Here is a 25150-nt window from a genome sequence, read left to right as displayed (position 1 = left end):
GTCTTACTTTTACGAGAAGCACAGAGTCGGGCCCAGTACACTGTGTAGGTGCTCAATACGCTGAATACACTATGTGAAGGAAGGAGAGGAAAGGGAAGGGAGGGAATCGGCCACCTAAGCAATGCTTCAATCCCTCTGCCCTCCCAGATTCAAGTCATCAGTTTTGTCACAGAGCAGAACTGGGACTCTCTGGAAGTGTTTGATGGCGCAGATAACACTGTGACCATGCTGGGGAGTTTCTCAGGTAAGCTGGGGCTTCAGCTTGGAGGGCTGTGATAGATATCAGCATCCTCATCCTCATCATCAAACCACGGTGCCTAACTATACACTTCACCATTTTCAAGTGGACATGTCGGTGGGTTTTCTCGTATTCAAAGATTCCTCAACCATCGCTGCTATCTAATTCAAGAACATTTTATCAACCCACAAAGAAGCCAGGAACCCATTTTTTCACTCTGCACCCCTCAACCCCAGCCTATGCAACCATCAGTCTTGTCTTTCTATCTGTGGATTTTCTCATCCAGGCGTTTCATATAGATGCAGTCATAAAGGATGTGGCCTTCTGTCTGGTTTCTTTCACTCCTCATAATGTTTTCAATGTTATAAAACAGTGTTTCATGTGTGGATAAGACATATCCATTCATCAGTTGATGGGTGTTTGGGCTGTTTCTAACTTGGGGCATTATGAATAATGCTTCTTCAACCAGTCCCAGGCAGGTTGTGTGAGCATGTCAGTCAGTTCTTTTGAGAATGCACCTAGAAATGGTTTCTAGGCCACATAACAATTCTGCTTAACTTTTGAAGGACTACTAAACTGATTGCTAATGTGGCTATACCACTATCCATTCCAGTGGTGGGCTTCTGCCTGAATTTAGTGTATATTTTTGCCTAAGAACCAATACAATTATCTAAATTTGTTGTAGGCCCAAAATTCCATGCTGCCAAGATTTTAAAAAGATGCCTCTGTAAAATGTTCTATGCCTGCAGGTTGCTGATTTTCCCAGATAATTATAGATGTCAGATTCATTTTGAAGGGCACCAAATGCCCAGGCCTCCAAGGAGCTCCCCTTCCTGCAGAAATTGGGCAGCGGTTTGGAATTTCTCCTCCCTGAGTCACTGGAAACCTGGCACTCTCAAGTTTCTAATTTGTCATTTAGTGGGTTTGACAATGGGAGGCATTTAGGAATCTTGGGAGCAACGTGTCAACATGCAGCAGAGTTGAGAAGAACAGGGAGGAGCTGAGGGCTGGGAGGCCACCCCCAAATGACCCTGTTTCCTTACCCAGGGACAACTGTGCCTGCCCTTCTGAACAGCACGTCCAACCAGCTCTACCTTCACTTCTACTCGGATATCAGCGTGTCAGCCGCCGGCTTCCACCTGGAGTACAAAAGTGAGAATGCGGGATCTTGGGGTGGTGATGGCTGGTTACTGGGCCCCTGCTAGGAGCTAAGGTTACACTGGGGCTTTACCTTCCCCATCCCACTTAAGCCTTCCCACAGACCGAGATGAGGATGCTTAGACTTGGAGAAGATCTGAAACCTTCTCAAGCACACACAGACATAAAATATGGGAAATCTGGGTTCCAAATCTATATACTCAAAAATCAGTGTGTTCTCTTTATAGCCATCTGAGGCCAGTGGCCTAGCTCTCAATCCATGTATAGACTTTGGAATGTAAGCAAATGGAAGTGGTCTTCCCCAGTCCTGCAAGCTGTCCTCTCTGGTCCCTTGTTCTGTGATGTGGCTATCATCTAAGTTTCTTATGTCATTGGAAACTTCATAGCTCCTCTGTAAGTCTCCTCCCTCCACACTCAAATCTGGGTATCCTGACTCACCATCCCTATGTGTTCCTGACCAAAATGACAAGAAAAACTGTGATTGTATGTTCTGAGAAATAAAGAAAGAGGTTTCCAGGGAGGCTGTGTTCATGTGAGGATTTTGTGCCCCACTCCCTCCCATGTCGGGAGAAAGAAAGACTAGACAGGCATTAGCATTTTTTACCTCTGCATTCAGCCCATAACTATGGAGCATTTATAACCTGCCATGTGCTTTGCTCGATTTTACTACAACTGAGTAGGATCAAGAAGAGTTGGTCCCTTCGCAGTCCTCTAGAAGAAGGCAGATACATGGAGAAGGGCATCTCAACATTATAGGGCATTGCCCTAGATTGGAGAACAATGGTTCAAAAGAGAGAATGGTCACTTCTACCTTGAAGAGAGGTGAATGGCACAAAGAAACACTGAGCACCTGTGATAGGCCAAGACCTGGGTTTGGTGCCCAATAAAGCAAAGATAAATAAAACACAAGGCCTAGAGGGAGAAATGGACAGGGAAGCAGTCAGTTTAGTGCAACGTGGTAATTGAAGGAAATACAGATGAGGGGTCTAAGCCTAGCCAGATAAGGCCTTGCAGAAATGTCCACCTGAGTTCGCTTTTCCTGAGAAGAAAGAGCTGTGGGAAGGCATGGTTGTTGTCTTGGCCATCTGCGACATGTTCCCACCTGATAGAAGGCTCTGGTGGTGCTAGAGTCCTGGTGGGGTCAGCAGTAGATGTCATGCAGATGCTTAAGTGGGTCACCTGGAAGAATGAACTTTATTCAGGTAGCCAAGTGAGCAGGATCTTTCTGGATCCCAGGACATCCATCACCAGGAAGAATTAATGTGCACTGGTGAAAAGACCTGGGGCGACGTAACAGCAAAGGTTAGGGAGGAGAGGACAGGACAGAGACATCTGAGCCTCCCTCCACACACAGGGCTAAGACTGTGCTGTCTCACTGGAATGAAATATCCTGGGTTTCTTGAATTATTCACATTTTCCCTTTTACTCGCTCTTCTCTGTTCTCTCCAGTTTTATTTTTATTTGAGACCTAAATGTTTCCTGAAACCATTGCTTGTTCTTTTTTCCTCCAAAGATATGCTTCCTTCCTAAATCTCCTTGTCACTCAACTGCCACCTTCCCAAGAAAAACTCATCTTTCTCTGTTTTCTGTGTCCAAGGGAGCTGGCAGTTCTTGAGGCTGGCATTTCTCATTCACTGTCATCTGTGATGTGAAGAGCTAGAGAAAAACAGTCCCCAGGGATATTTGGGGACTGAAATTCTTAGGAGCCAAAATCCTATAGTTAATATTTTCTTGATAATCTACAAAGAGAGTACAGAAGATAGAAAATTAGCTGCTGTTGTAGAGGTAAATGGTTTTGAAGGGTGCTATAAAGCCACATCTACTGCTATGACTGGTATTTAATTTTTATTTAATTGAAATGGAAATGAAACAATACACTCTCAAAAGTCACAAATTACATATGATTTTTTAAAAAGTAAGTTCTCCTTTGTTGTGAGCATCGTTTAAGAGAAACCCAGCTGTGCAGTGTAAGGATAATTAGAATGGACTATTCTCTGGTCCTCTCCTTCATCTTCCTCCCTTCTGCTTTTTCCTCTTTTTTTTCTTGCTCTGTTTGTCTCTCTGCATCTCCTTTTCCTTCTGTTCAAAGTAACAGGTCTCAAGCAACTAAGCTGTGATCACCTCACTAAATAATGAGGTGCCTTACTGAGAAAAATACCAGAAGCCAACCAAGATGAAGTACTTCAGATTCATCCTGATGGTTATTTTAATCCTTGTCCTTGGGGTCTTTTTAGCTGCCGAGCGTTTTAGACATAGGCCCAAACAGCCTCATTCCAAGTATTATATTTACTTCCTAAAAGCACACACAGGGCAGAGACTGTCTGGGGGAATGGAAAAGAACTTCCTAATGGACAGCAAGGCTCTACAGTTTTGATAAGGGTTTGAGTTTTACAGGTGCAAAGGCATGTTAAAATGCAGCCCACAAACATTTGCAATAATGACGATTACACTTGAAGATCACAACACGTGCATGTACGTTTTATGCATTTCATTGCACATAAATTTCGCTCTGAAGGGTAAAAAAAAATGTAGCTACCAGTATCTTCTCAGAATGCAGTATGAAGGCTTGCCAGCTGCTGCACAGAGATGGGCGGGTGGCTCATGGCCCGGGGTGACCCATCCCTCCCCATTCCTCTTCCGCAGCACCTGACTCTCTGTGGGTACTAGATAGCTGAGGGCTTCCCAGGGAGTCTGTGACTGTCAAAGAGCTACCAGAGGTCAAAAGCTGCCCACTACCAAACCCTCAGGCCTCGCAGATGCCCAGAACAAAGCCAGCCACACAGTCTGCCAGCACCTTGCCCTCCTCTCTTGTGGCCTTGGTGCAGAAGCCCACAGTGCAGTGGGCAGAGGACTCAATGTGCAACCACCCCTCAGCCTTCTTGTAAGTCTTTAGTCTGTTTTTAAATTTCATTTTAAAAAGCAAAACAGAAAAAAAATGATAGAAATAATACAGAATTTCAAAAAACAGTAAAAAAGCAATACTAGTTAATATATTGCATATTGTTATCTTGGAAGTAGTTGTTCAGGTTACCAGATCTAAGCACAAAAAAAATGATCAGATGGTCAAACAATGAAAGCACAAACTGTTCTTTTTGATGAACTAACAGAGATTAGTAGTATAGTTATCTGTCTTGCAGACATATATGCAGTTATATGTGTACACCTACATACATATAATCTTTTCCTTTCTTCCATTTCTTCTTTCCCGTATCCCACCTCATAAGTCTTTTAGCCTGCCACCTCCAATCTACCAGTCCATGGGAACTTATTCTGTGCCCCCCACACCTGTGGTGGGCTCCTGTGCCCCCACTCAGGAGATGCTGCAATGCTGTCCTCTATGTGTCGATCAAGAGGGGACTCAGAGTAGCATGAGGATGACTTCAAGAGGGGAGCAGAGGAAACCTGGGGACACGGTAAAGACCTAGGGTCAGACTGAGCTGAGTCCGAAACCCCGCTCTTTGTCTTACTAAAGGCCCCTAACCTGAGTCCTGTCTAAGAAATAGGAGTTCAGGTCTGCTTCAAGGGGACAAGGTGAGGCCTGCAACTCTCTGGCTTGGCCTTGCTCAGGGCTGTGCTTGGTGTCTGGGTGAGTGTTGCCCCTGTGATGGTGGTATGGACAGGCAGGGAGGAGGAGGAGGTAGTGGGAGGAGGTAGTGAGATTAAGATGGATGCCCAGCAAATACTGTATACAAGGCTGGTTGGGGATATAATAAAGAACATGGGTTTAGTTTGAAAAGTTAAAAGGAGTGAAAGAGGAGGATTTGAGAGCTTATGAAGGTGATCTTGGAAAGGGACCTGGCCAACATCACCATGAAGGTCCCAGACGTGAGATGAGAAGGCCATGGGACACACTTTAGAGTGCTGGGCAAGGAGGGCTGTGGTTCAGAGAGGGCTTTGCTTTGGTGTTTGGTTTTGGTGGGACTGCAGAATGAACCCAGGGACTTCACAATGAGCTACTCCCACATGCACACTTTTTTTTTTTTTTTGAGATAGAGTCTTCCTGAGTTATTAAATTATGCAGGCTGAAATCAAACTTGTAATCCTCTGGCCTGGCCTCTGAGTGCTGGAATTACATGAATGCACCACCACACCCCACTTCAAGGAGAGATTTTAAGGAACATCAGTTGCCTGTCAGGATGAAAGGGATTTTGTCACACGGTCTTGCAGTGGTACAGACCGTGGGAGGTGAAGGGTGAGGAGTCAGTCACCAGTTCCACTCCCAGAAAGAGCAGGTCTGACCTTGACAGCAGTAGTATACACAAGGCAGTGGAGAATCTTACACACACGCAAACTTCTCTCAGGACAGTCTGCCTCCAGAGAAGGGGAGCATACCCATTAAGCTCTGGGCATCACAGAGGTCCCTGTCCCCTAACTGCTCTCTGTCCTTCGTTCCTTCTCTGAGTCCTCTCTCCCAACATACCAATCTACAGGAACTGTCCTGTTAGGGTAGGAGGAGGGAGGGAAGGCAGGAGCAATGTGGGAGTAGCTCCCATAGAGAGACCTGATGGTCTACAGCCAGAGCTCAGCTCCCAGCTCTGAACTCAGTGGGGAGCAGGGTACCCAGAGTCCCTGGACTGATGCCGTACTGCCCCAGGCAGCTTCGGTCTGTTGACCCTCCAGGCTATACAGTTATTCTCAGCTCTCCTGTGTGCCACAAGATAGAGAGCTGGGAAGCACTGGCCTCAAGGCCCCTTGGCTTTCTTACTGCCAGCAACAGCTCAATCTGCTGTCACCTTGGTCTTCTGGGCTTGTCTATTCACCTCTCCCTCTGTCTGTGTCCTGTCTAGCCGTGGGCCTGAGCAGCTGTCCAGAACCTGCTGTGCCCAGTAATGGTGTAAAGACCGGTGAGCGCTACTTGGTGAACGACGTGGTCTCTTTCCAGTGTGAGCCAGGATACGCCCTCCAGGTACCTCCTCTTAACCCCTCAGGACAAGAACAGGTGTCCCCTGAGATGTGACTGGCCAGCTTTGTTCCAGCATAGCCACAGTCACCAAGGAAGGAGGGGTAGCACACACCCCGCCCCGCCACTCCCATGGGACCATCATCTCCTCCTGGAGCTGTTCACACAAGAGACAAACTGAACTGACTTTCACAGTCTGGCAAAAGCATGCCTCGAAAGTGTTCTTGTAAAGTTAGGTTTCATTGGGCTTAAGGAAAATTAAATTTTCCTTTGAAGACCATGAGGGAATTTAGTAATTAAAGAAATCTCACAAGGAAACCTTTAGTAATGAGAATTCTCTAGTAATGGCTGTTACTAGTTGTCTTTCCCTCAAATCTATCCCTCCCTGTTCTACCTCAGCCCCACAGTAGACCTATGTGTCTTTGCATATCATATTCCTTAACCCAACGCGCTAAAGGAGACCTGGTCCTGGGTTGTACAGAGGGATTGCACCCAGAGGGGGCTGTACCCCAACCCTGTTCCTGATTCCTCTAGGGCCACGCCCACATCTCCTGCATGCCTGGAACCGTGCGGCGATGGAATTACCCTCCTCCGCTCTGTATTGGTAAGAGAGCCCGGAGTGTTCAACCCACACACATCCATTCTCTCGGGATTTGAGCTCAGTGGAATATTGCAGGTTTTAAGTTCAAATTAGAGGAAAGTTTGATGTCCTGGATCTGTTCCCCATTGGTAGTTTCAGACTGATGTTTTTGTAATTTCTAACTCTTATATCAAGCTGTCACGACTTATGGAACCCTCTGCATATCAAGTGAAAAATCACAAGAGGTTTTCCCACTTGAAAGTGTTATGATGGCCATTGTGATTCCAGACAACAGAAATAGGTGTCCAATCAAATGGTAAAATTTTCAGGCAATTTTGGCTTTCCTTACAACTTGTTATAGGACAAATATATCTGCTAATCAATGCCAAGGGTCACACATGAAACGAGAAATTGGCTTGGTTTCATTGCTCACTCTCGGTTTCATTGTGTTGAGAAATGATGAGAAAATCGGTAGATAAAGAAAAGAGTCATTACCCTTGGAGACTTCCGGTCAGGTAGGGCAAAGAGGAAATGAACTTTTATTGAGGGTCTACTGTGTGCCAGGCTTCATAGTCTGTGTTTCCCCATGATAGCTCTTCAAGGGAGGGATCATTATCCTGAGCTGATTATCTAAGTCTTTGTAGATTCAGAGAAGGTGGTATAGTCACAATAGAAAGCTAAAGTTCTACAACTATAAATTATCGCCACATACAAGGTCAACCTTGAGACAGGAAAGGAAATGGGAAAATCGTTTCTGTGATTTTCCTGGTATGCAAAGGTCAAAAAATGTCTGGAAACGTAAGGCACTGCCCCCAGTGTATACCACAAAGACCTGGCCAAGGAAACCATATTAATATATCACCAGCAGCTGCCATTGGCAATAGGTTTACTGCATATACCAGCCCTGTTCCAAGTGAGCTGCAGTCCTTTCCAGAACTTTCATAACAACACTGAAGGGTTGGTGCTGTTGTTAGCTCCATTTTTGTATCTGAGAGAAACTGGAGTTCAGAAGGGTTTAGGATTTGCCCACAGCCCCATGGATGTAAAGTGGAGATTTCAACCCAGGTGGTTACATAAATCCATTCATGAGTATATCTGAGTTATCCCTTCCTGGAAAGCACCTCCCTGGCTCTCCTCCTCTGTGACCTTTCCTGGATACCCTGGTCAGTCAGAATGACCAACCCCTCTCTGCTCTCATAAATTTTCCACATGAGGTATGAAAGACACCCAGTCATCTGACCAAGGGGCAGTTGAGCCCCAGTCCTGCCCATGTTGTCTGTTGACCATGAATCCAGATGTCTTTAGGCCCTCCCCGGATCAGTGACTCATGGTGGTTGGCTCCCAAGAGGTACTAATCACAGGCACTTTTCTCGTGGTGGGCTCACCTTCCAACCACTCTGTCTCATGGAAAATATATTTGAAAAGAGTCTGGAATGGGACCTGGCAGAGTAAGAACACAGTGCAAGCTGGTCCTCTCCTCTGTCTTTGCCCCTTTTCTGCACTCTTAAAAGAGTGGACTGGGCAGCAAGGAGAGGGAGAGGTAGGCATAAGATATGGTCAGATTTCTCTTGGAGAAGACCACTGGTACTTTTCCTGCACATCCTTGAAAAGAGAACTTACCTTTGAAGGGTTTATCCAAGGTCAAGAGTCCATAACTCATATTTGTGGACTTATAGCTGTCTTAGGACATGCTTTCGTCCTGGATACATGTACCTAGTTTTGCCTCTGGGTGCAGTTTTCAGGCAAATTCCTTTGAATTCCCAAAAGGGTTTATGACTGAGGAAGTTTAGATGGCTGTTTCAGGGAGATTCCAAACATCGGCCTGGCTCTGTACTTTCTCTTAGATATTGTCCTAACCCCCATCTTGTCTCACAGCCCAGTGTGGGGGAGCAGTGGAAGAGATGGAAGGGGTAATCCTGAGCCCTGGTTTCCCAGGCAACTACCCCAGTAACATGGACTGTTCCTGGAAGATAGCACTGCCTGTGGGTTTTGGTAAGTCTGCAGCCTCCTTGGGAGGCTGGGGATTCAAGGCCAGGTCTCTGCACTAAAACAACTCTGGGTCCAATCTCAATGGCCAAGGCAGTTCAACGTTCTGCTTTTTTATTCCTCTTCTGTTGCCTCTTGTACAGTTCCCAGAATCAATTAAGACTGCAAGAGATGAAAAAATAAGGAGGACAAATCTTAAGGGCTGCCATTATTATCATTTGAGTAGTGAGTTAAAATCTAAGAATATGGAATGAGAGATTACTCAAGGATGGTTAAGAAAGAAAAACACGATCTATTTTACCAAGACCAGATCTCAAGTTGTGCTTTTAACTCCATATCAGATCTAGCATTATAATTAAATTGAGCCAGAGTCGATATGAAATTGAGTCTGCATTCTTCATAGGCACATTCTAGCTGGTCTAGAGATTGGGAAATAAATTTGTTTTCCAGACAGAAGGAGATGGAGTATGCAGGCATGAGCGTGGTTTGTTGTAGAGGATATTAATCTGGACACAAATTTTAATTGCTACCCCAAATATCTGTGGAAGGAGTAATGTTTGACGATACTGCTGTGAACCTAGTGAGACTGCTCTTGCCTAAGTCATTGCTTTGCTTCCAAGACAGAAATGTCTTAAGGAGGTTATCCTCAGCAATAAAGATTGATTATTTTACCATTGAACATTCATCCCAGAGTAGGACTTAACTGATTAGAGGAAGTGGCCTAACTGGGCTTCTCTAAACCTAGCTGGAGGGGAGGAGAAGGGCTGGTGACCCTTAAAGGATGGACTCTTCTATGTAGTACCATCTTCTACAGGGAACTGGGTGCAAAGTGAAAACGTCTGGTAGGTGTGAGACACTCCAGATTTTGAAACGTTGAGAAAAGAGGGACTGGAAACCCCTGTCACTTTGCATTCAGGCCTCAGGCAGGCGGGAAGAGGACAGCATGCAAAGACAATTAAAGTTTAAATGGGATGCTGTTCTCTGTGAGTCCTTATGTTCAACCACCAGGACTCTCTGTCTTAGCTCTCATTCAAACTCTGAGGACTCAGACAGCTGCAGGTCCAGGCACACAGGCCAGGATTCCTCACTTTCCAGTGAACGTTGAATTTCGGTACCTCGCCTGACGTCATCTGCACTGGGCTTCAGCATTGTAAAGAGCCTCAGCATGTATGCTCTGCTGCCACCAGATGGCGAGCACAGGCTACTTCTCTCCACAAGAGTCCTGAGCAAGCAGGCCACTGCCTTCTCTGTGGGAGGGCGCATGGGCTGCAGAAAGGAAAGCACAGGTTCACAAGTGATTTGGAAACAATGTAAATATTCCTTAGGAGGAGAGTGGGTTATGTGGTTGAGGAATTCACAAGATTGAATTGCTTCTTATGTAAAGTGAATGAACTGTTTGTGTGCATTAACCTGGACTGACCTTAAAAACCACAATGTTGAGTAAAAAGAAGTATGACATAATATCATTTATGTAAATATTTAAAAACATAGGCTCAGGCTTAAGAATCTAAAGTCAGGGGCTGGAGATTTAGCTCAGCGGCATAAGCGCCTGCCTTGCAAGCAGGCAGTCATGAGTTCGATCCCCGGTACCGATAAAAAGGAAAAAGAAAAAATAAATAAATAAATACAAGAATCTAAAGTCAAACTGGAAAGGTATCTTCCAGATTTGTGATAGCAACCGCTTCTGTGAAGGAAAGGAGGGGACAGGAGAGACAGGAGACAAACAGTCTTCAACATTGTATGCCAGGTCTTCATTCGCAGATCCAAAGGCACAGATCCAAAGGCAGTTACACAGAGGTACACATTCTAAGCAAATTAGAAAGTGCGTATGAGCATATTCTTTAAAAAAAAATCAAACTCCACCAAATATCCCATTGTGCAGAGATAATCAGTAGTGGCTTAGTCTGTCGCCCTTAGACTGTGACTTTCATGAAGACAGCGACCTTCTGATCTTGCTCATCCTGTGCGATGCCTAGCATGGTGCTAATGTATGGCAAATGGTCAGTTAAAATGAGTACTGAAGGAATATTCTTCCAAGTCTTTTAATCAAACAGAATTGTATTATACATACAACTTTGCAATCTGATTTTCCTGATCAACAATATATTTTTGGCATTGCTCACTAAATAGATTTCTTCTGTTACATTTTCCATCTGAATATTACTTTGAAAAATCTTATCAGTAAACAAATATTAATGTTCCTCCCTCCACGTATGCAGTGGTACCTCAGTTCACAAACTCAGTTCTCTCTGCAATTCTGTTCACAAACCAAACTGCTACAGGTCAAGAACTGTATCACATTTCCCCATAAGGCCAACATTGAACTTAACCGTTGAATTTGATTCAGCTCTCATCCAATTTGTTTTGCTACCAGAATCATGGAAAGAATCAAATTCATGAACCAAGGCACCACAGTAATGTGTATAAATATGTACATTAAGAGCTTAATTGATCCATTTAGCCTGTCATGTTGCTGGGAGATCTTGATTAACCTACTAAGATCCCAAAGTGTACATTTATTTTGCTTCTCCATGGAACAGATGGATAATGTATACTTCTAACCCTTGTATTTATGATTCATCTTAGGGATTCTAGAAAACACCAGTATTAAAGGTCAGATCTTTTGAATAAGTGTGAGAGTTGTTATTTTTAAGAAAAAAGTTTGTTCTAGTGAAATTTCCATGAATATTGTAGACGCATAGCTCAAACTAAACCAAATGTTAACCCTCAGTTTTGCTTTCAATCAAATAAAATAAACTCGAGATACAGTTCAAGATGATTGATGCCTTTACTTTGGAATGAATCATAGACTTTTGGACCTGTTGGAAGGCAGAAGAGACTTGTCTGGCAACTTTCAGAGCATGTCTTAGGAGCCCTGGTTGGGTGGGCAGGAAGTGAGTGGTCAGGACCCTGGGCTCTGGCAGGAGCTGCTCTTGTGGGGTGATGTATTTGCAGCAGGACTGCGTGACTTTGGGCACTATCTGCCTCTGTCTTTTTTCCAGGAGCTCACATCCAGTTTCTGAACTTCTCCACTGAGCCCAATCACGACTTCATAGAAATTCGGAATGGCCCCTATGAGACCAGCCGCATGATGGGCAGATTTAGCGGAAGTGAGTTGCCGAGCTCCCTGCTTTCCACATCCCACGAGACCACCGTGTATTTCCATAGCGACCACTCCCAGAACCGACCAGGATTCAAGCTGGAGTACCAGGGTAAGGACAGGAGCCCTGCTCTGTCCACTCCCATTTCTTACCCACAACTGTCTATCTTCCCATGGGTTAGAGAGCCATGAAGGGGTGAAAGACAGTGCACAGGTTATCGGTGTAGACTTCCAGTGGGTAACATCTCTCTGGCCCTCAAATGCCTAACCAGCTTCATTACTTCTGCAGACTTTCCTGCAGCACCTTCTGAGGCCCCACAAATGTCCAGACCCGACTACTAGCAGCTTTCCCAAGACAGGTAGCCCATCGGCTCCTTCTCAGGGCTGCTGGGCTGTCCAGCCAGCCACCCACCAGTGGCCTTGAGGTGCTGAGTTGCCACTGTGGGTCAGACCTGATGACTGACATCACAGCTCTACCTAGTACAGAATGGAGGATTCAGGCAACAGTCCTGATGCCCACAAGCTTTGCACGGCACCCTGAGTTTTCCTGTATGAGACCCAGCCACACTCACAGAGGCTGCACTTCCTGAGGGGAAACCCTGTGACAAATCCACACTCCTCCTGGTGCACTTTACCTGGAAAGGTCCCATCCACTCTGACCCAGGCTCTTCCTCTGCAGCTGTGCCCAACCTGTGCAGCTGTACACCGCAGCAGCCCTGTGTTAACCTAGTCTTTCCGTTGGATGCCTACCTAAGTGTAATGGACTGAACCATTTATTCTAACCCATTTCCCAAATTCTTCCTCAGACTTTCTCCCACATTTTTAGATACTATCTAGTATTAGTACATACTTATTTTTTAAAAAGACAAAATATTACAGATCTTTCTGTGAACACATTTTGTGTTAGTCTGCTCAGAATGCTATAAGAAAATATCATAAACTAGGTGACTTATAAACAGTGAATTCTGCTTCTTGCTGTTCTGGAGGACAGAAGTCTAAGGAAAAGGTTCTGGCAAAACCCATGTCTGCTGAGGTCTTGCCTCCTGCTTCAGGGATGGAACTTTCTCACTGCATCTTCATTTGGTGGAGGGGGCAAGGGTGTTATCTGAAGCCTTTTGTATAAGGGTACCAATGCTATTCCTGAGAGAAGACCTCCAAAGGCCCTACCTCCAAGCACTCTCACACTGGGGATTAGGTTTCAGGGTGTAAATTTTGGGGAGCACCAACATTCAGGCTGTAGCACACATCGCTTATGGTCTCACCTATCATTAGCCTATGACGAGGTATCAGCTTTTAACAATTCAATGTATTTTCCATATATACATATATAATTGTAGCTATACTTTTTTTTTTTGCAAAATTGGATCATACTATACTCTTTTTACAATTTTCTTCTTCAAAGTTAATTTTTAAATACAAAAGCAATTCACCGACATAATCTCCTTTTTAAAAGAAAAATATGACACACAACAGTGGAGGCCAAAGCTACCCTTGCTCTGGCTTCCAAACCCAGGGTTATTCCCCAAAAGCAACCACTGTTGTTTTGATGTGATCTTTCCAGACGTTTTTGTGCTTCAATGTACCTATGTGATGTGTACCTGGGAAGAATAGGTAATGTTTTACAAAGTTTTCCGTATAAAGAATACCATGCATCATTTTCTTTTTTCAATTTTAAAAAGAAAAACAGAAAAGAGGGTAGAAACAATACAGAATTTCAAAAAAAGTAGAAAAGTAAAACTAAATTATATATTGCATTTTGTTATCTTAGAAGTAGTTGTTTAGGTTACAAAATTTAGGCACAAAATAATAATCAAACAATGAAAGCACAAACTGTTCTTTTGGATGAACCAATAAAGGTTAGTAATATAGCTAGCTATCTTGCATATATATACATATATATGTATACCTATATTCATATAATTTTTCCCTCCTTCCTTCTCTCCTTTCCCCATCCTGGTTGTTCTTTCCTTTTGAGCACTTTCTTTCCCTTTCATTATCATAATATCTATTGTACATTTTGGATCTTATTATCCTTTCAGTTTGTTCTTTGTTTTTTGGTTTTTTTTTTTTTTTTTTTCACTAGGCGTCACTTCCTGAGACTTGGCTTTTATATATGTATGACCTGGAGCTCATCCCTTGTAAGAGCGGAACACTGAGGGAGGACTGTGCTTCTCGTCCAGGGAAAGTCTTACAAGGGTGTCCCATGAGGTGGGCACATTTGGGCCTGTTATACAGGGACAGGGCCTGTCTGTCTGGGGGAACTTTAGACAGCATACCTGGGTTTGTCATGACCTGGGGACCGCCAGAAAAGCTGGGCCTCAATGGACAGTGCTGCTGCCTGCTTCACCTTCACGGGTGTTCTTTGTGTCTGTCTCCACCCTAACCCCCGTTTTGATTGACATAATAATTGTACATGTTTATGGGGTACAGTGTGATGTTCTGATACATTGTGTGTGAGCACATCTGGGTAAGTAGTGTACCCATCACCTTAAACATTGTCCTTCTTTATGATGATAGCACTCAAAACCTTCTCTTATGTGTTGATAAGGATGTGAAGCAAAGGAGACCTTACATATTGTTGATGGAAATGTAAGTTAAAGAGTCATTATAGAAAATAGTATCAAGTTTCCTCAAATTGCCCTTGTTTAGAAAGACACTACTCACATTAGATTAGGATCTACTCTAGAGACTTCATTTTAGGTAGGATAGGAAAGTTCCCATTGCTTACTCAGGTGCTAGGGATTAAGACCTCTGAATGTACGAATATATTCAACCTATGAATATATGGGGGACACAGTTTGTACTCTCACTGGAGAATTTCCTCACAGACCTAATATGTATCAACAATACCACCACTATAGCAGGAACATCTGCTCTGGGCCTGCACCATGCCTTTTCCACCAGACAGGTGCCATCCACCCACTAAGTCCCTGAGTTGGGACAGCCACTGTCATTCCTGGTGTGATAAACCCACTTTCTTTGCAAAGATTGCCCTTCAGTGATAATCTCAGACTCCACTGACAACTACCCCCCCCCACTCTATCCTCAAGAACCTGAACTACTCCCACGGAGTCCTGCCTCTACCTCAGATGACCTCACCTCTGCCAGCCTCTACCTTCCTTTGGGAAGCTGCCTGCTGAACCTGCCTGGCACAGGACCCAGATGGCCCCCTGAGTCTTCCAGATGTCACACCAACACTGTGGTCAGCGTTTCTCTCTGTGACGTGTCTGCTACTCCCAGTGAGGCTTCACATATTCGGGTTCCCAGTCTTCCTCAGAGGACTTTCCCTGTGGCCAGGGCTTCTTCCTGTGCCTTCTGAGATTGGCCTGACTGCAGTGGACTCAGCGATGTCCACTGTGGCCTCTGCCGTGGGACAAGCCCACTTATCCACTCGCCTTTCACCTTCAGGACTTGCCTAAATAGTCCTAGCTGAGTCACAGGCCATCTCTTCCCCCTTGTGCCTTGGTCCTTATAGTAGCTGGCATACGTCCCCTGAACCTGTCAGACTGGAGCTGAGCTTCCATCAAGGCTTCTTGTGATGGTTCAAGCTTTGGACTAGATTGTCTCTTGCGCCATGCCCTTCCACTAAGGCTTCCAATTTATGACAGGCCCAATAATTCTCCCTAAACTATAGGTCTCATTTTGTATTTATACCTTCCTCAGCCCTGTGAACTTGTGCTCTTTAAACAAACTCAATGCTATCCTCAATCTTTCCCTTTATGAGAAGACCCAGCTTCATGGGGGAGTCATCTATCCCCACTGAGGATATTTCTATTGAGCAAGCCCAGCTTTCTGTGGTTCCGCTGCTCTCCTTAGAAGAAGTCCAAATCATTCTTCTTCCTCAAAATTCCTTAATTGAATGGTTCAGAATTCCTAAATTGGGGCTTCTCTTTCCCTTCCTCATAAAAACATTCCCATAAAATTTGTGTTAACAACCTAGGCTACTTCTGCTAAGGCCTTCCTGTCTAATAAACTTAACTGACAGCATTAAAACTTCTCGAGAGAGAGAACTCAGCAAAATAACTGATACATGTAATTGTCCCAAATGTTAGATATCATCATTATTAGTGCTTTACTGAGTGTACCTTGTTTGAAATCACGTCTGTTTCCAGGGCAGTATCACCATTGAGGGCAACTCAGCTCCTCTCCCTGAGAAGTCCTGATTGGGGAGAATCAGTGCTATTCATAGGCTTCTGTTCTGCCTTCTGAGCCACCCGGTCCCTCTGAAGCAACTCTCAGAGTACTCTCCCAGGATGAAAGAAATCCAGGCATTCCTGCTAAAGTGTCTCCTTTTTTTAAAAAAAAAAAAAAAAAAAAAAAAAAAAACTCCTTTCAATTTGACAATTGTGGCATTCTCATTAAGGCTGCTCCAGCTTCTAACACATAGCCACTGTCCTCAGACTCGTCACTGTCTTGGGGCCCCCATAGTTCCCATCCAGGCTTTTAGTAGCCTTACTAGGCAACAAGCTCCCCACTTTCTCCAGGACTTCATGGCCAGATGGTCCCAACCCCCTCTGCTGACAGAGCCCTGTCTCTGAGCCACCCACATTCACTACAGCTGCTTAGTTTTTTAATACACCAGTTACCTCAGTGATTTAGAGTGAAACCTGCTCAGGTCTTCCCGCTAAGAATGGAAACACGGGACAGTGGGTGCGTAGGAAACAGCTCTGAGGCCATCCCTATTTATATTGTTATTTTGTGTGATGAGTGTATCCTCTTCTGTGGAGCATTTATCTGGTTGAGCTACCTCCATAGAGAGATTCTCCTATGGGAACATTCCATCCCTTCCACTTCTGATTTCCTTTGTAGTATGGGCCCAATTATTTCCATGGAGAATGTTCTTTGTCCTGTGGACCCAATTATTTGTTGAACACTTTGCTCTGTGGCCCGTGCTCAGAAAATCCCTCAGCTACTCTCATGAAGACATCTTCTTCTGAGTCAGGCCCACATATTCTCAGGGGGCAGCTTTCCTGGTCTGTGGAGGGACTTGCTTATATAACAGTGACACATTCACTCAGAGCCCCACTAGTCTATCTGGAAGCTTTTTGTCCTGGCCACAGGTCTGGCTTATTCCTACCAGATTTCTTCCTTCCTCATAGGTTCTAATTCTCAGAGCCAGAAAACCTACTTGAATTCTCTCCTCATTGCTTCCTGAGTTTATGATCTAGTTCACCTAAATGGCAAAAGCAACATGAAAATGCCCAGGCCAAACAAGACCCAAACAGGCATTGATAGCTCTTGATACCTAGTAATAACTTCCTGGAGCCTCCTTTGCAGTAGAAATGCTAATACTAATTAACATTTACTGAATTCTACCCATGTGCCAGTGCTGTGCAACAGACTGTGCCTATGCTAGCCTGCTTAGTCACCTGATAAGCATTTAACAAATCAGAAATAAAAGGCATAGAAAATTATAGAACTTTCCCAAAACCAACACCTAGTGAGTGACAAAGATCTAGCAGAGCCCAAGGCCTGATGCTTCACCAGTATATTCTGAATGAGAAGAAAATACCCAGAGAAAATCAAATGACCTTTTCTCCCAATCTTTTTCCAGCCTATGAACTTCAAGAGTGCCCAGACCCAGAGCCCTTTGCCAATGGCATTGTAAGGGGAGCTGGCTACAATGTTGGACAATCGGTGACCTTTGAGTGCCTCCCAGGATATCAACTGATTGGCCACCCTGTCCTTACATGTCAACACGGCACCAACCGGAACTGGGACCACCCCCTACCCAGGTGTGAAGGTATGTCCTTCCGTCATCCCTGATGATCCTTGCTGGGTTGGTCACAGAAACAGAGCCAGAACAGCCCCACATTTTACATTCCTGTCTCCTCCGTGGGATGATCAGTACTGGGAGGTCCAGTGGGATCTGGTCCCTCAACCTTTCACGTGGGCATCACCCATCCAGGAAGAGTCCCCCAGGTAACAGAGCTCTGAGCCGGCACTAGGGAGAATCTGATGGCGATGTGGCCGGGTTGTAACCAAGGAAAAGACATCCCAAACCTTTGGGAAGAGCTAACCTGTTGGAAGCCACATAAGGATGCAGAATTCAGTGATATGCTGAGGGGTAAAAGTACAGTTAGTCATGGCATCTTTGCAAATGCAGAAGAGAAAGAGCCCTCTTTCTAAGAGCCCTCTTGTTTCCTTCTTCTCCTGCTCCCCATTATTCTGGCCTTCCTCCATGTATCTAGAGAGAGCTGGGTTGATGATATCAGGGAAATGAAAGTGGCACTTTCCAGGGTCTTAGTCTTAAACCAGAACCAACATGAAGATGACCAAGAGACTTTGCTGCCTCGATCCCTTTCTGCACACAGCTGTATGAATTTATTTCCCTTTTCACTCTGCCAATCAAGCATTTTCCTAGAAGAGAAGCTGCGTCTTGGTTACTTTTCTCTCTTGGCTGGGACAGAATACCCAACACTCAAAATGAAGGAAAGAAAGATTTATTTAGCTCACTGTTTGTGGAGGTTTTAGTCCATAATCAGCTGGCTCCCAGGCAGGATAGCATGGCACTGGGGCAACACTTCAAAGCAGCAGCCAGCAAAAGCAACAAGAACAAAAGAGGGGTGAAGAACAAGATACTTTTCTTTCCTTATATTGTACACAGGCCACCCCCTCTCTCCAGGGCAGATGTAGCACTCACAAAAATCTCTGCCTTCCTCTGGCACAGGATGAGGATATTTACAAAGTAAGGATTCTGGCTCCCTGTTGAGTCTCTCAGTTAAATTTCTGAACTTCCCAAATTGACACATGTATCAACCATAACAATCTGGAGTTTACCTTGAAACAGAAAGTAGGGGCAGTAACCCCACTTGGCAGTAACTGTGGCATCCAACAACCTAGGCTCCATTCCTTACCTATCTGAGCTTCGGTTTCTTTCTTAGTAAAACAGGGCATTCCCTGAAATCTGGGGAAGTGCACAGGTGGTTAAGACCATAAACTCACAGCGTTAGCTCTTCAGAGAGAAAGAAAGCTGTTTGCAACACTGAGTTACACTGAAGTTAGGATATAAGCCTAATTTCTAAAGCTATTAAACCCCTATTAGTTTTCCAAAACTATCCTGCCCATAATAGATCACTCTGGAACTGCTGTGGAGTCACATGCTGTGTGACAAGCTTTGTCATGGACTTTGTTCCCTTGATTCCCTTCTTACTCTGTCTTTTTATGATTCACAGGAGAGAAAAAAGAGCAGCTCTTTCTCAGTCTGCTCTCTGAGCCAGAAGCTCTCTCCCTGCTGAAAAACTGATTCTCTTGGTCTCTTTGGCACTGTATTTTCTTGCTTTTCTACCACTTTCTTATCAGCTTCTATGACCATCTCTTCTTGGCCCCTTGTCTGGTGTTATCTGGGGAGTGTTTTCTAGACCAGTGATGGTGAACCCATGGCACCTATGCTGCAGCTGACTGTTAGCTCTGCAAGATTCCCTATCACTGTTCTAGACTGCTTTCTTTCTCTCTTCCACTCCCACATCCCTAAATGCCATCTTAACCTGAAACCTTTATCCCCTCACTGACAGCCACATCTGTACATCTAGTTGCTACTGAATATCTTCTCCTTGGTCAAAGGCATCTAAAGCCTAAAGTATGTAGGAATGTATCATCTTTCTACTATCAAACTGAAATCTCCATCTGGTGTCAGACAAAACTAGACCCTGGTTACTCAGCCCTTCATAGACATACCAAGGGCATCTACCTTAACCCAGGTCACCAATAAGATGGGTCTCCTCACTGGACTGATTCCACTCCCCAGTGAGCCGCCTTTAACACTGTGTTCTTCACCAGACAGGGAGTGAGACTTTGAGACCATCAGGCATTCCTGACACTTCCCTACTCCAAAGGCATTAGAGCACCCTCATCTTTCAGCCCTAAAGTAGTGTGGTCTGGTTATTGCTTTTTTCTCAACGACCTCCTCCCTCACAGATAGGGTACCCCAGCAAAGTGAAAGGCTTTCCAGGTTTCCAGTGTGCCATGTTTTCTTGTGTCTGGTTCTTGGTGCACATGGTTTCTTCCCTGGGTAGCATTTCTCTCTCCTGTCTCATCTAGTTGACCCTGGTCTCCCTCGGGCCTAAGTCTAAGTGTGACTCCTACCAGAAACCCTTCTCTGCTCTTGTGGATTCAGATGGCCTCCCCCAACATGCCCTGGATTCCCGATGACTCACTCCATGCTGTACACCAAGTGTTCTGGGCCGTATCCCAGCTAAGTTTAGTGTCCAGCTCCCCACTGTCTCCCAGCCTCACCTGGCATGGAAGTGCCTATTCTCTCTATGTGGGTGGGTGCTATGCTTTTGTGACTTTCAACATGTATTTGTGCTCACAGGAGTCTTGTCCTCTGCCTGCAGCCACTTGGGATTGTTTTACCTCAGTCTGATTTGCCCTATCCATGTGCTTGCTTGAGGCTCCACATCAGCCAGAAACACTCATTGCTGTGGTCCAGGGTATTTGGAGCATCTTTTGCCCCACACCTCTGTTCTCTTTCTTCTTTGGTACTGAGCTAAATGCCATCGAGGCTTCACACCTCTTCATCCCCTGCCTGAAGCCTAGATCAGAGTGAGCCTAAAATTGGGTGCTGCTTCTGGGAAATAGGAGGATAAGGAGCATATCTGCGTATTGTGTGCCTCCTCTATAGGCAAGATACAGGACCAAACATTTATTTATTGTAGTCTTGCACATGCCAGGCGGACACTCTACCCCTAAGCCACAACCCCTGCCCTGGGCCAAACATTTTACATGTGTCATTAAACCTTACTGCCACTGAAATCCCATGAGAACAGATTGTTAGGCCCATTTTACATATGAGGAATAGAGACTCAGACTAAGCCACTTGTCCAAGATTATATAGTCAATAGTTGATTTAGCTAGAATTTGAACCCAACTTTGACTTCACCACAAAAACATCAAAAACTCTAAGAGCAAAAATACCATTCTAGAAAGAACAAACCACACAAAGAGAACAATTTTCATAATCTCTTAGTTCTTCCCAGCAAAAGTACTGCAGCCCTGACTCTAACATCTTCTCCTTCCCTTTTAAGGAAAAAACAGGGTAGCTTTTGTGTGCCTTTCCTTCTATGAGAAAGATGACAAAAAGGCCCATGAAGCAACCATAGTAATGATGAAGAGCTAGAGAGCAAGACAAGGTGTGGGGTGTTGGTCTAGCAGGGTGTGGATCCAGGCACAGGTATTCTCAGCCCAGTCTCCTCTCTTATCACCACAACTAACTTCCTTGGCAGGGTACTGGGACCTGGGGTATGTTAGGAAGTCATCTGAGTTCTCATCTGCCTATTTCTTTTCTCCCCGGCAGTCCCTTGTGGCGGGAACATCACCTCTTCCAATGGCACTGTGTACTCCCCTGGGTACCCCAGCCCATACTCCAGTTCCCAGGACTGTGTATGGCTGATCACTGTGCCCATCGGTCATGGTGTTCGCCTCAACCTCAGCCTCCTGCAGTCAGAACCCTCTGGAGACTTCATCACCGTCTGGTAGGGCCAGGTGCCACATCAACAGGCAATTACAAAGGGGCAATGAAGGTGCTCCACACTGGGTTAAGGCTCAGCTCCAGATAGCCACTGTGGCTCTGAAGGGTGAGGGTGGGGAGATACAGGCTCCCCAGCTGGAGCCAGCATCTGTGAGGGGAGTGCAGAAACACAGGCTTTCCTGTGTATTTCCATAACTCATGCACCCAACAGTCTACGTGTACCCAAGATGAGCTAAGCAGACTAATAGAAGAGGCTTGGGGTGGAATTGTATCGAGTCCCTGTGGTAATCCCAGCTGAGCCAGTGCTGCCCAACAAAATTTTCTGCACTGATCAAAATGGCCTCTGTCCATAGTGTCCAGCATGATAGCCACCAGACACATACCCCTGAGCACACAGATGGGACTAGAGTGACTGAGGAGCTGAGTTTTATATTTTACTTAACTTTAATGAATTTAAACAGCCACATGTGGCTAGTAACTTTTGGAGTTGGACAGCTCAGCACTGTCATAATTACATGAAACATAACAAGTTAATTTTAAAATGAGAGTATAATTATTAGTTGATAAGTATGGTTTCCTAGACAGGTATTTTTTTCCCAAATTACTATCTTTCACAAAGATATGAAGTAATTTTAAAGTAATTGTGTTTAGAGGTTAGTGCCAATCTGAGAATTATCAAGGGAAGTAGGATTCTTTTCCAAAATTCCCGAGGTTGTGTAACTGTAACCAGACTTTCCTGGGTTCATTTCAGCTAAATTTATAAGGAACGTCTAAGAACAGATGTGAGGGGATAGATATAGATCCCAGGGAAGAAATCCTTTGTCTAGAAAGTCAACAAAAGTGTATCTCTTTGCTTGGAGGATAAGGAGATGTTGCTGCCTGGATAGCATAGGAGATTCCTGTACCAATTCCTCAGTCCTGGCCTTGGGCTGCCTCACATTGAAAGGACCTGTGATAAGAACAGTAGCCCTGCTCCACAGTGTCTGCACTGTGCCCACGGACTGGGCTGGGCTGGGATGGGAAAAGACAGGTGATGAGGAGTTTGTGTGAATGAGTCTCGCTCATTCCAATGACCCTGCTAGGAGATGAATCTGGGTGCAAGAGGAGTCATAAGTAGCTGCTGGAGGTCTCCCTTATGGCCACTGATGGCATTTGGGGGAGATGCAGCCATAATGAATGGTGGCATGCTAGAACCTTCTTTCCTACACACAGGGATGGACCACAGCAGACATCTCCACAGCTTGGAGTCTTCACTCGAAGCATGGCCAAGAAAACAGTGCACAGCTCAACCAACCAGGTCCTGCTCAAGTTCCACCATGATGCAGCCATGGGTGGGATCTTCGCCATCGCCTTCTCTGGTCAGTGTGGCAGCTTGACCTGGCGGGAAGGTCAGGCTTCTGAGTCAAGCCTGAACTTGACTCCTAGATCCATCCTTCCCTAGTTGTGTGGTTTTGAGTAAGTGGAAAGATCTCTGAGCCTCAGAGTCCCCAAAGATAAGAGAATGGACTACCCTACATGAAAGCTCTCAGCTCCCAAAGCAGGTCCTACCTGTAACACTGTGGTGACAGAGGCATGTGAGGCTGATGCTGGATGCCAATGCCAGGCTTCATCAGACACCCAACTCACAGGCCAACTTGGCCATTTGCCTGTTCCCCACCTCTGGAAAGGGATCCAAGGCCTCTACTGACTTTGCAAGGAGTGCTCTGTTCTTGGGCACAAGAGAAGGCAGAGCAGTTTCAGGGAGGTTAAATATGCACAGATTGAGTGGGTTCACACTCATGGCCACCTATAGAGTCCAAAATTAGTCATGGAGCTCAGTATTTTCTGATGTGTATTAAGCAGTTAACACCTAGAAAAGTCAGAATTTCTCTACAGGTTTGTTTCCTCTATGGAATGATTTCTATATTTACAATTTACCAAGTCTTGCACATATTTGAACTGGAAGTCAGGAAAGCTGGATTTTTATGGCTGGTTTCACCTTGGACCAGGTGTATGTGACTTTGTGTGACTCTTCCCTGCTTGAGACTACCTTTTCTTCTATACTATAAAGGGCTTGGAGTTTGTGGCTTCTAGAACTTCCATGAGCTATAAGGCAGATATTATTACCCCTATTATAAATGAGGAGAAAGGGACAAAGGAAGCTTTCAGGATTTTCCTGGAGCATGTGGACAGAATCAGGAACTGTACTCAGGTCTTTTCAGTTCTGCAAAATCTGCTCTGGCAGGATGGTACAGTGTGTGTACGTCACACATACACTTAGAGAAACTTAAGCACATTCAGCCTAAACCCCTGGGAGAGGTAGTGGTGGAGAAGCAGAAACAGAAGCAATAATGTAAAAGCCACAGACAGATGCTAAAGCCTAGAGTGAGTACGGAATGCAGACAAGACCCTGCCTTCTCTGTGCCTCAATACTCCAGAGAGACATACTTATTCCCCCAGTAATGGGACCCAGGCTTTGAGGCAATTCATTTCAACTCTCTATGACTTTTGCCTAAAGTAATAGAATGTAGACTCCGAAGCCATGACCTTGAGTTCAAATCTTGACTGTGTTACACATGAGCTGTGTGTCTTGGGTCTCTCATTTTAGCTAAGATTCAGTTTTGCTATCCACAGAAAGAGAATAACATCAGTGCCCAGTCTCAAAGAGTTAAGTGAAATAATGCATGGAAACCCTTAGCTCCAGGCGAGGAGTGTAAAAGACACTTAGTAAGTGGCAGCTGTAATAGTCATCTCCATTACAGCTGGTATTTTTATACAGTATTTAGAGATCAGCAGCCTGATGTGATATTAGCTTTCTAAGCTGGACCTCTTGTTCTCCCCATTCCTATTCCTAAGCCCTCACCTGTGCCAAGACCAGATGAAGGTCACTCAGCACAACCCCGGGCCACTCTTCCGTAAAATTCTCCTATGTCCCTCACTATGGCACTTGCTTCTAGGTGTGACATGGGCACTGAGTTCTCTCAAAAAGGCATGAGACCCTTGGTATGGTCTGAGTGTGTTCTCCTAAAATACATGTGTTGAAATCTTAACTCTCAAAATGATATTAGGAGTCTTTGGGATGTAACCATATCATCAGGGTAAAGCATATAAATGAAATAGGTGCCCTTGTGAAAGAGACCTGAGCAGGCTCATTTGCCAGTTCCTTAATGTCAGGTCACAGTGAAAGCATAAGCCTATAGGAGGCCTTCAGCAGACAATAAATTTGTCGAAACCTTTTGGACTTCCTAGCTTCCAGAACCGTGAGAAGTAAATTTCTGTTGCTGATAAGCTACCAGTCTATGGTAGTTTGTTATGGCAGCCTGAACAGATGAAAACAACCTCGGGTGTCAGTTCAGACCAGCACCTCACTGACCAGAGGAGTAGACGAGGGCCTAGGGCAGGAGAAGAACAGTGCTGAACGCAGGACAGGGAGTTCCAATGAAAGGGTACTGTCCTCAGGCTGAGCAGCGTTGGAGACACACCATGCCACGCTTCAGGGAACTTTGACAGGCTGTGGGGAATATCCTAGGTGTACAAAGTATGCTCCCCATGTGCATTCAGTTAAAGGAGAAAGGCCAGGAGTTTAGCTCAGTGGCATAAGCACCTTCCTGGCAAGCAAGCTCGAGGTCATGCATTCGATTCCCAGTACCCCCCCCCAAAAAGAAATAAAGAATAAAATGAGTACCATCATTGATCCAAAAGCAAAGAACACCTTAGAGGCCCCTGTTTCTTCTGTGTGT

The 25150-nt window shown here is 45.0% G+C and overlaps 1 protein-coding gene across 9 annotated transcripts in view; it reads left to right on the top strand.

The window, feature by feature from the left end:
• Csmd2 (CUB and Sushi multiple domains 2) overlaps window positions 1–25150 on the top strand; it is a 566560-nt gene that overhangs the window by 467409 nt on the left and 74001 nt on the right. For all 9 annotated transcript variants that reach the window (XM_063236033.1, XM_063236032.1, XM_063236031.1 and 6 more), the window contains 9 exons: window positions 148–244; window positions 1286–1390; window positions 6184–6302; window positions 6831–6900; window positions 8752–8868; window positions 11865–12074; window positions 17517–17705; window positions 21258–21435; window positions 22644–22789. In XM_063236033.1, the coding sequence (XP_063092103.1) occupies window positions 148–244; window positions 1286–1390; window positions 6184–6302; window positions 6831–6900; window positions 8752–8868; window positions 11865–12074; window positions 17517–17705; window positions 21258–21435; window positions 22644–22789 (1231 nt within the window). The remainder of the gene's footprint in view (window positions 1–147; window positions 245–1285; window positions 1391–6183; window positions 6303–6830; window positions 6901–8751; window positions 8869–11864; window positions 12075–17516; window positions 17706–21257; window positions 21436–22643; window positions 22790–25150) is intronic.

The sequence above is a fragment of the Cavia porcellus genome, unplaced genomic scaffold, assembly GCF_034190915.1.
Source record: "Cavia porcellus strain 051 isolate PalLab524CR breed Dunkin Hartley unplaced genomic scaffold, mCavPor4.1 scaffold_25, whole genome shotgun sequence".
In the NCBI taxonomy this organism is placed as follows: Eukaryota; Metazoa; Chordata; class Mammalia; order Rodentia; family Caviidae; genus Cavia; species Cavia porcellus.
This window is presented reverse-complemented; position numbering and strand designations above follow the sequence as displayed.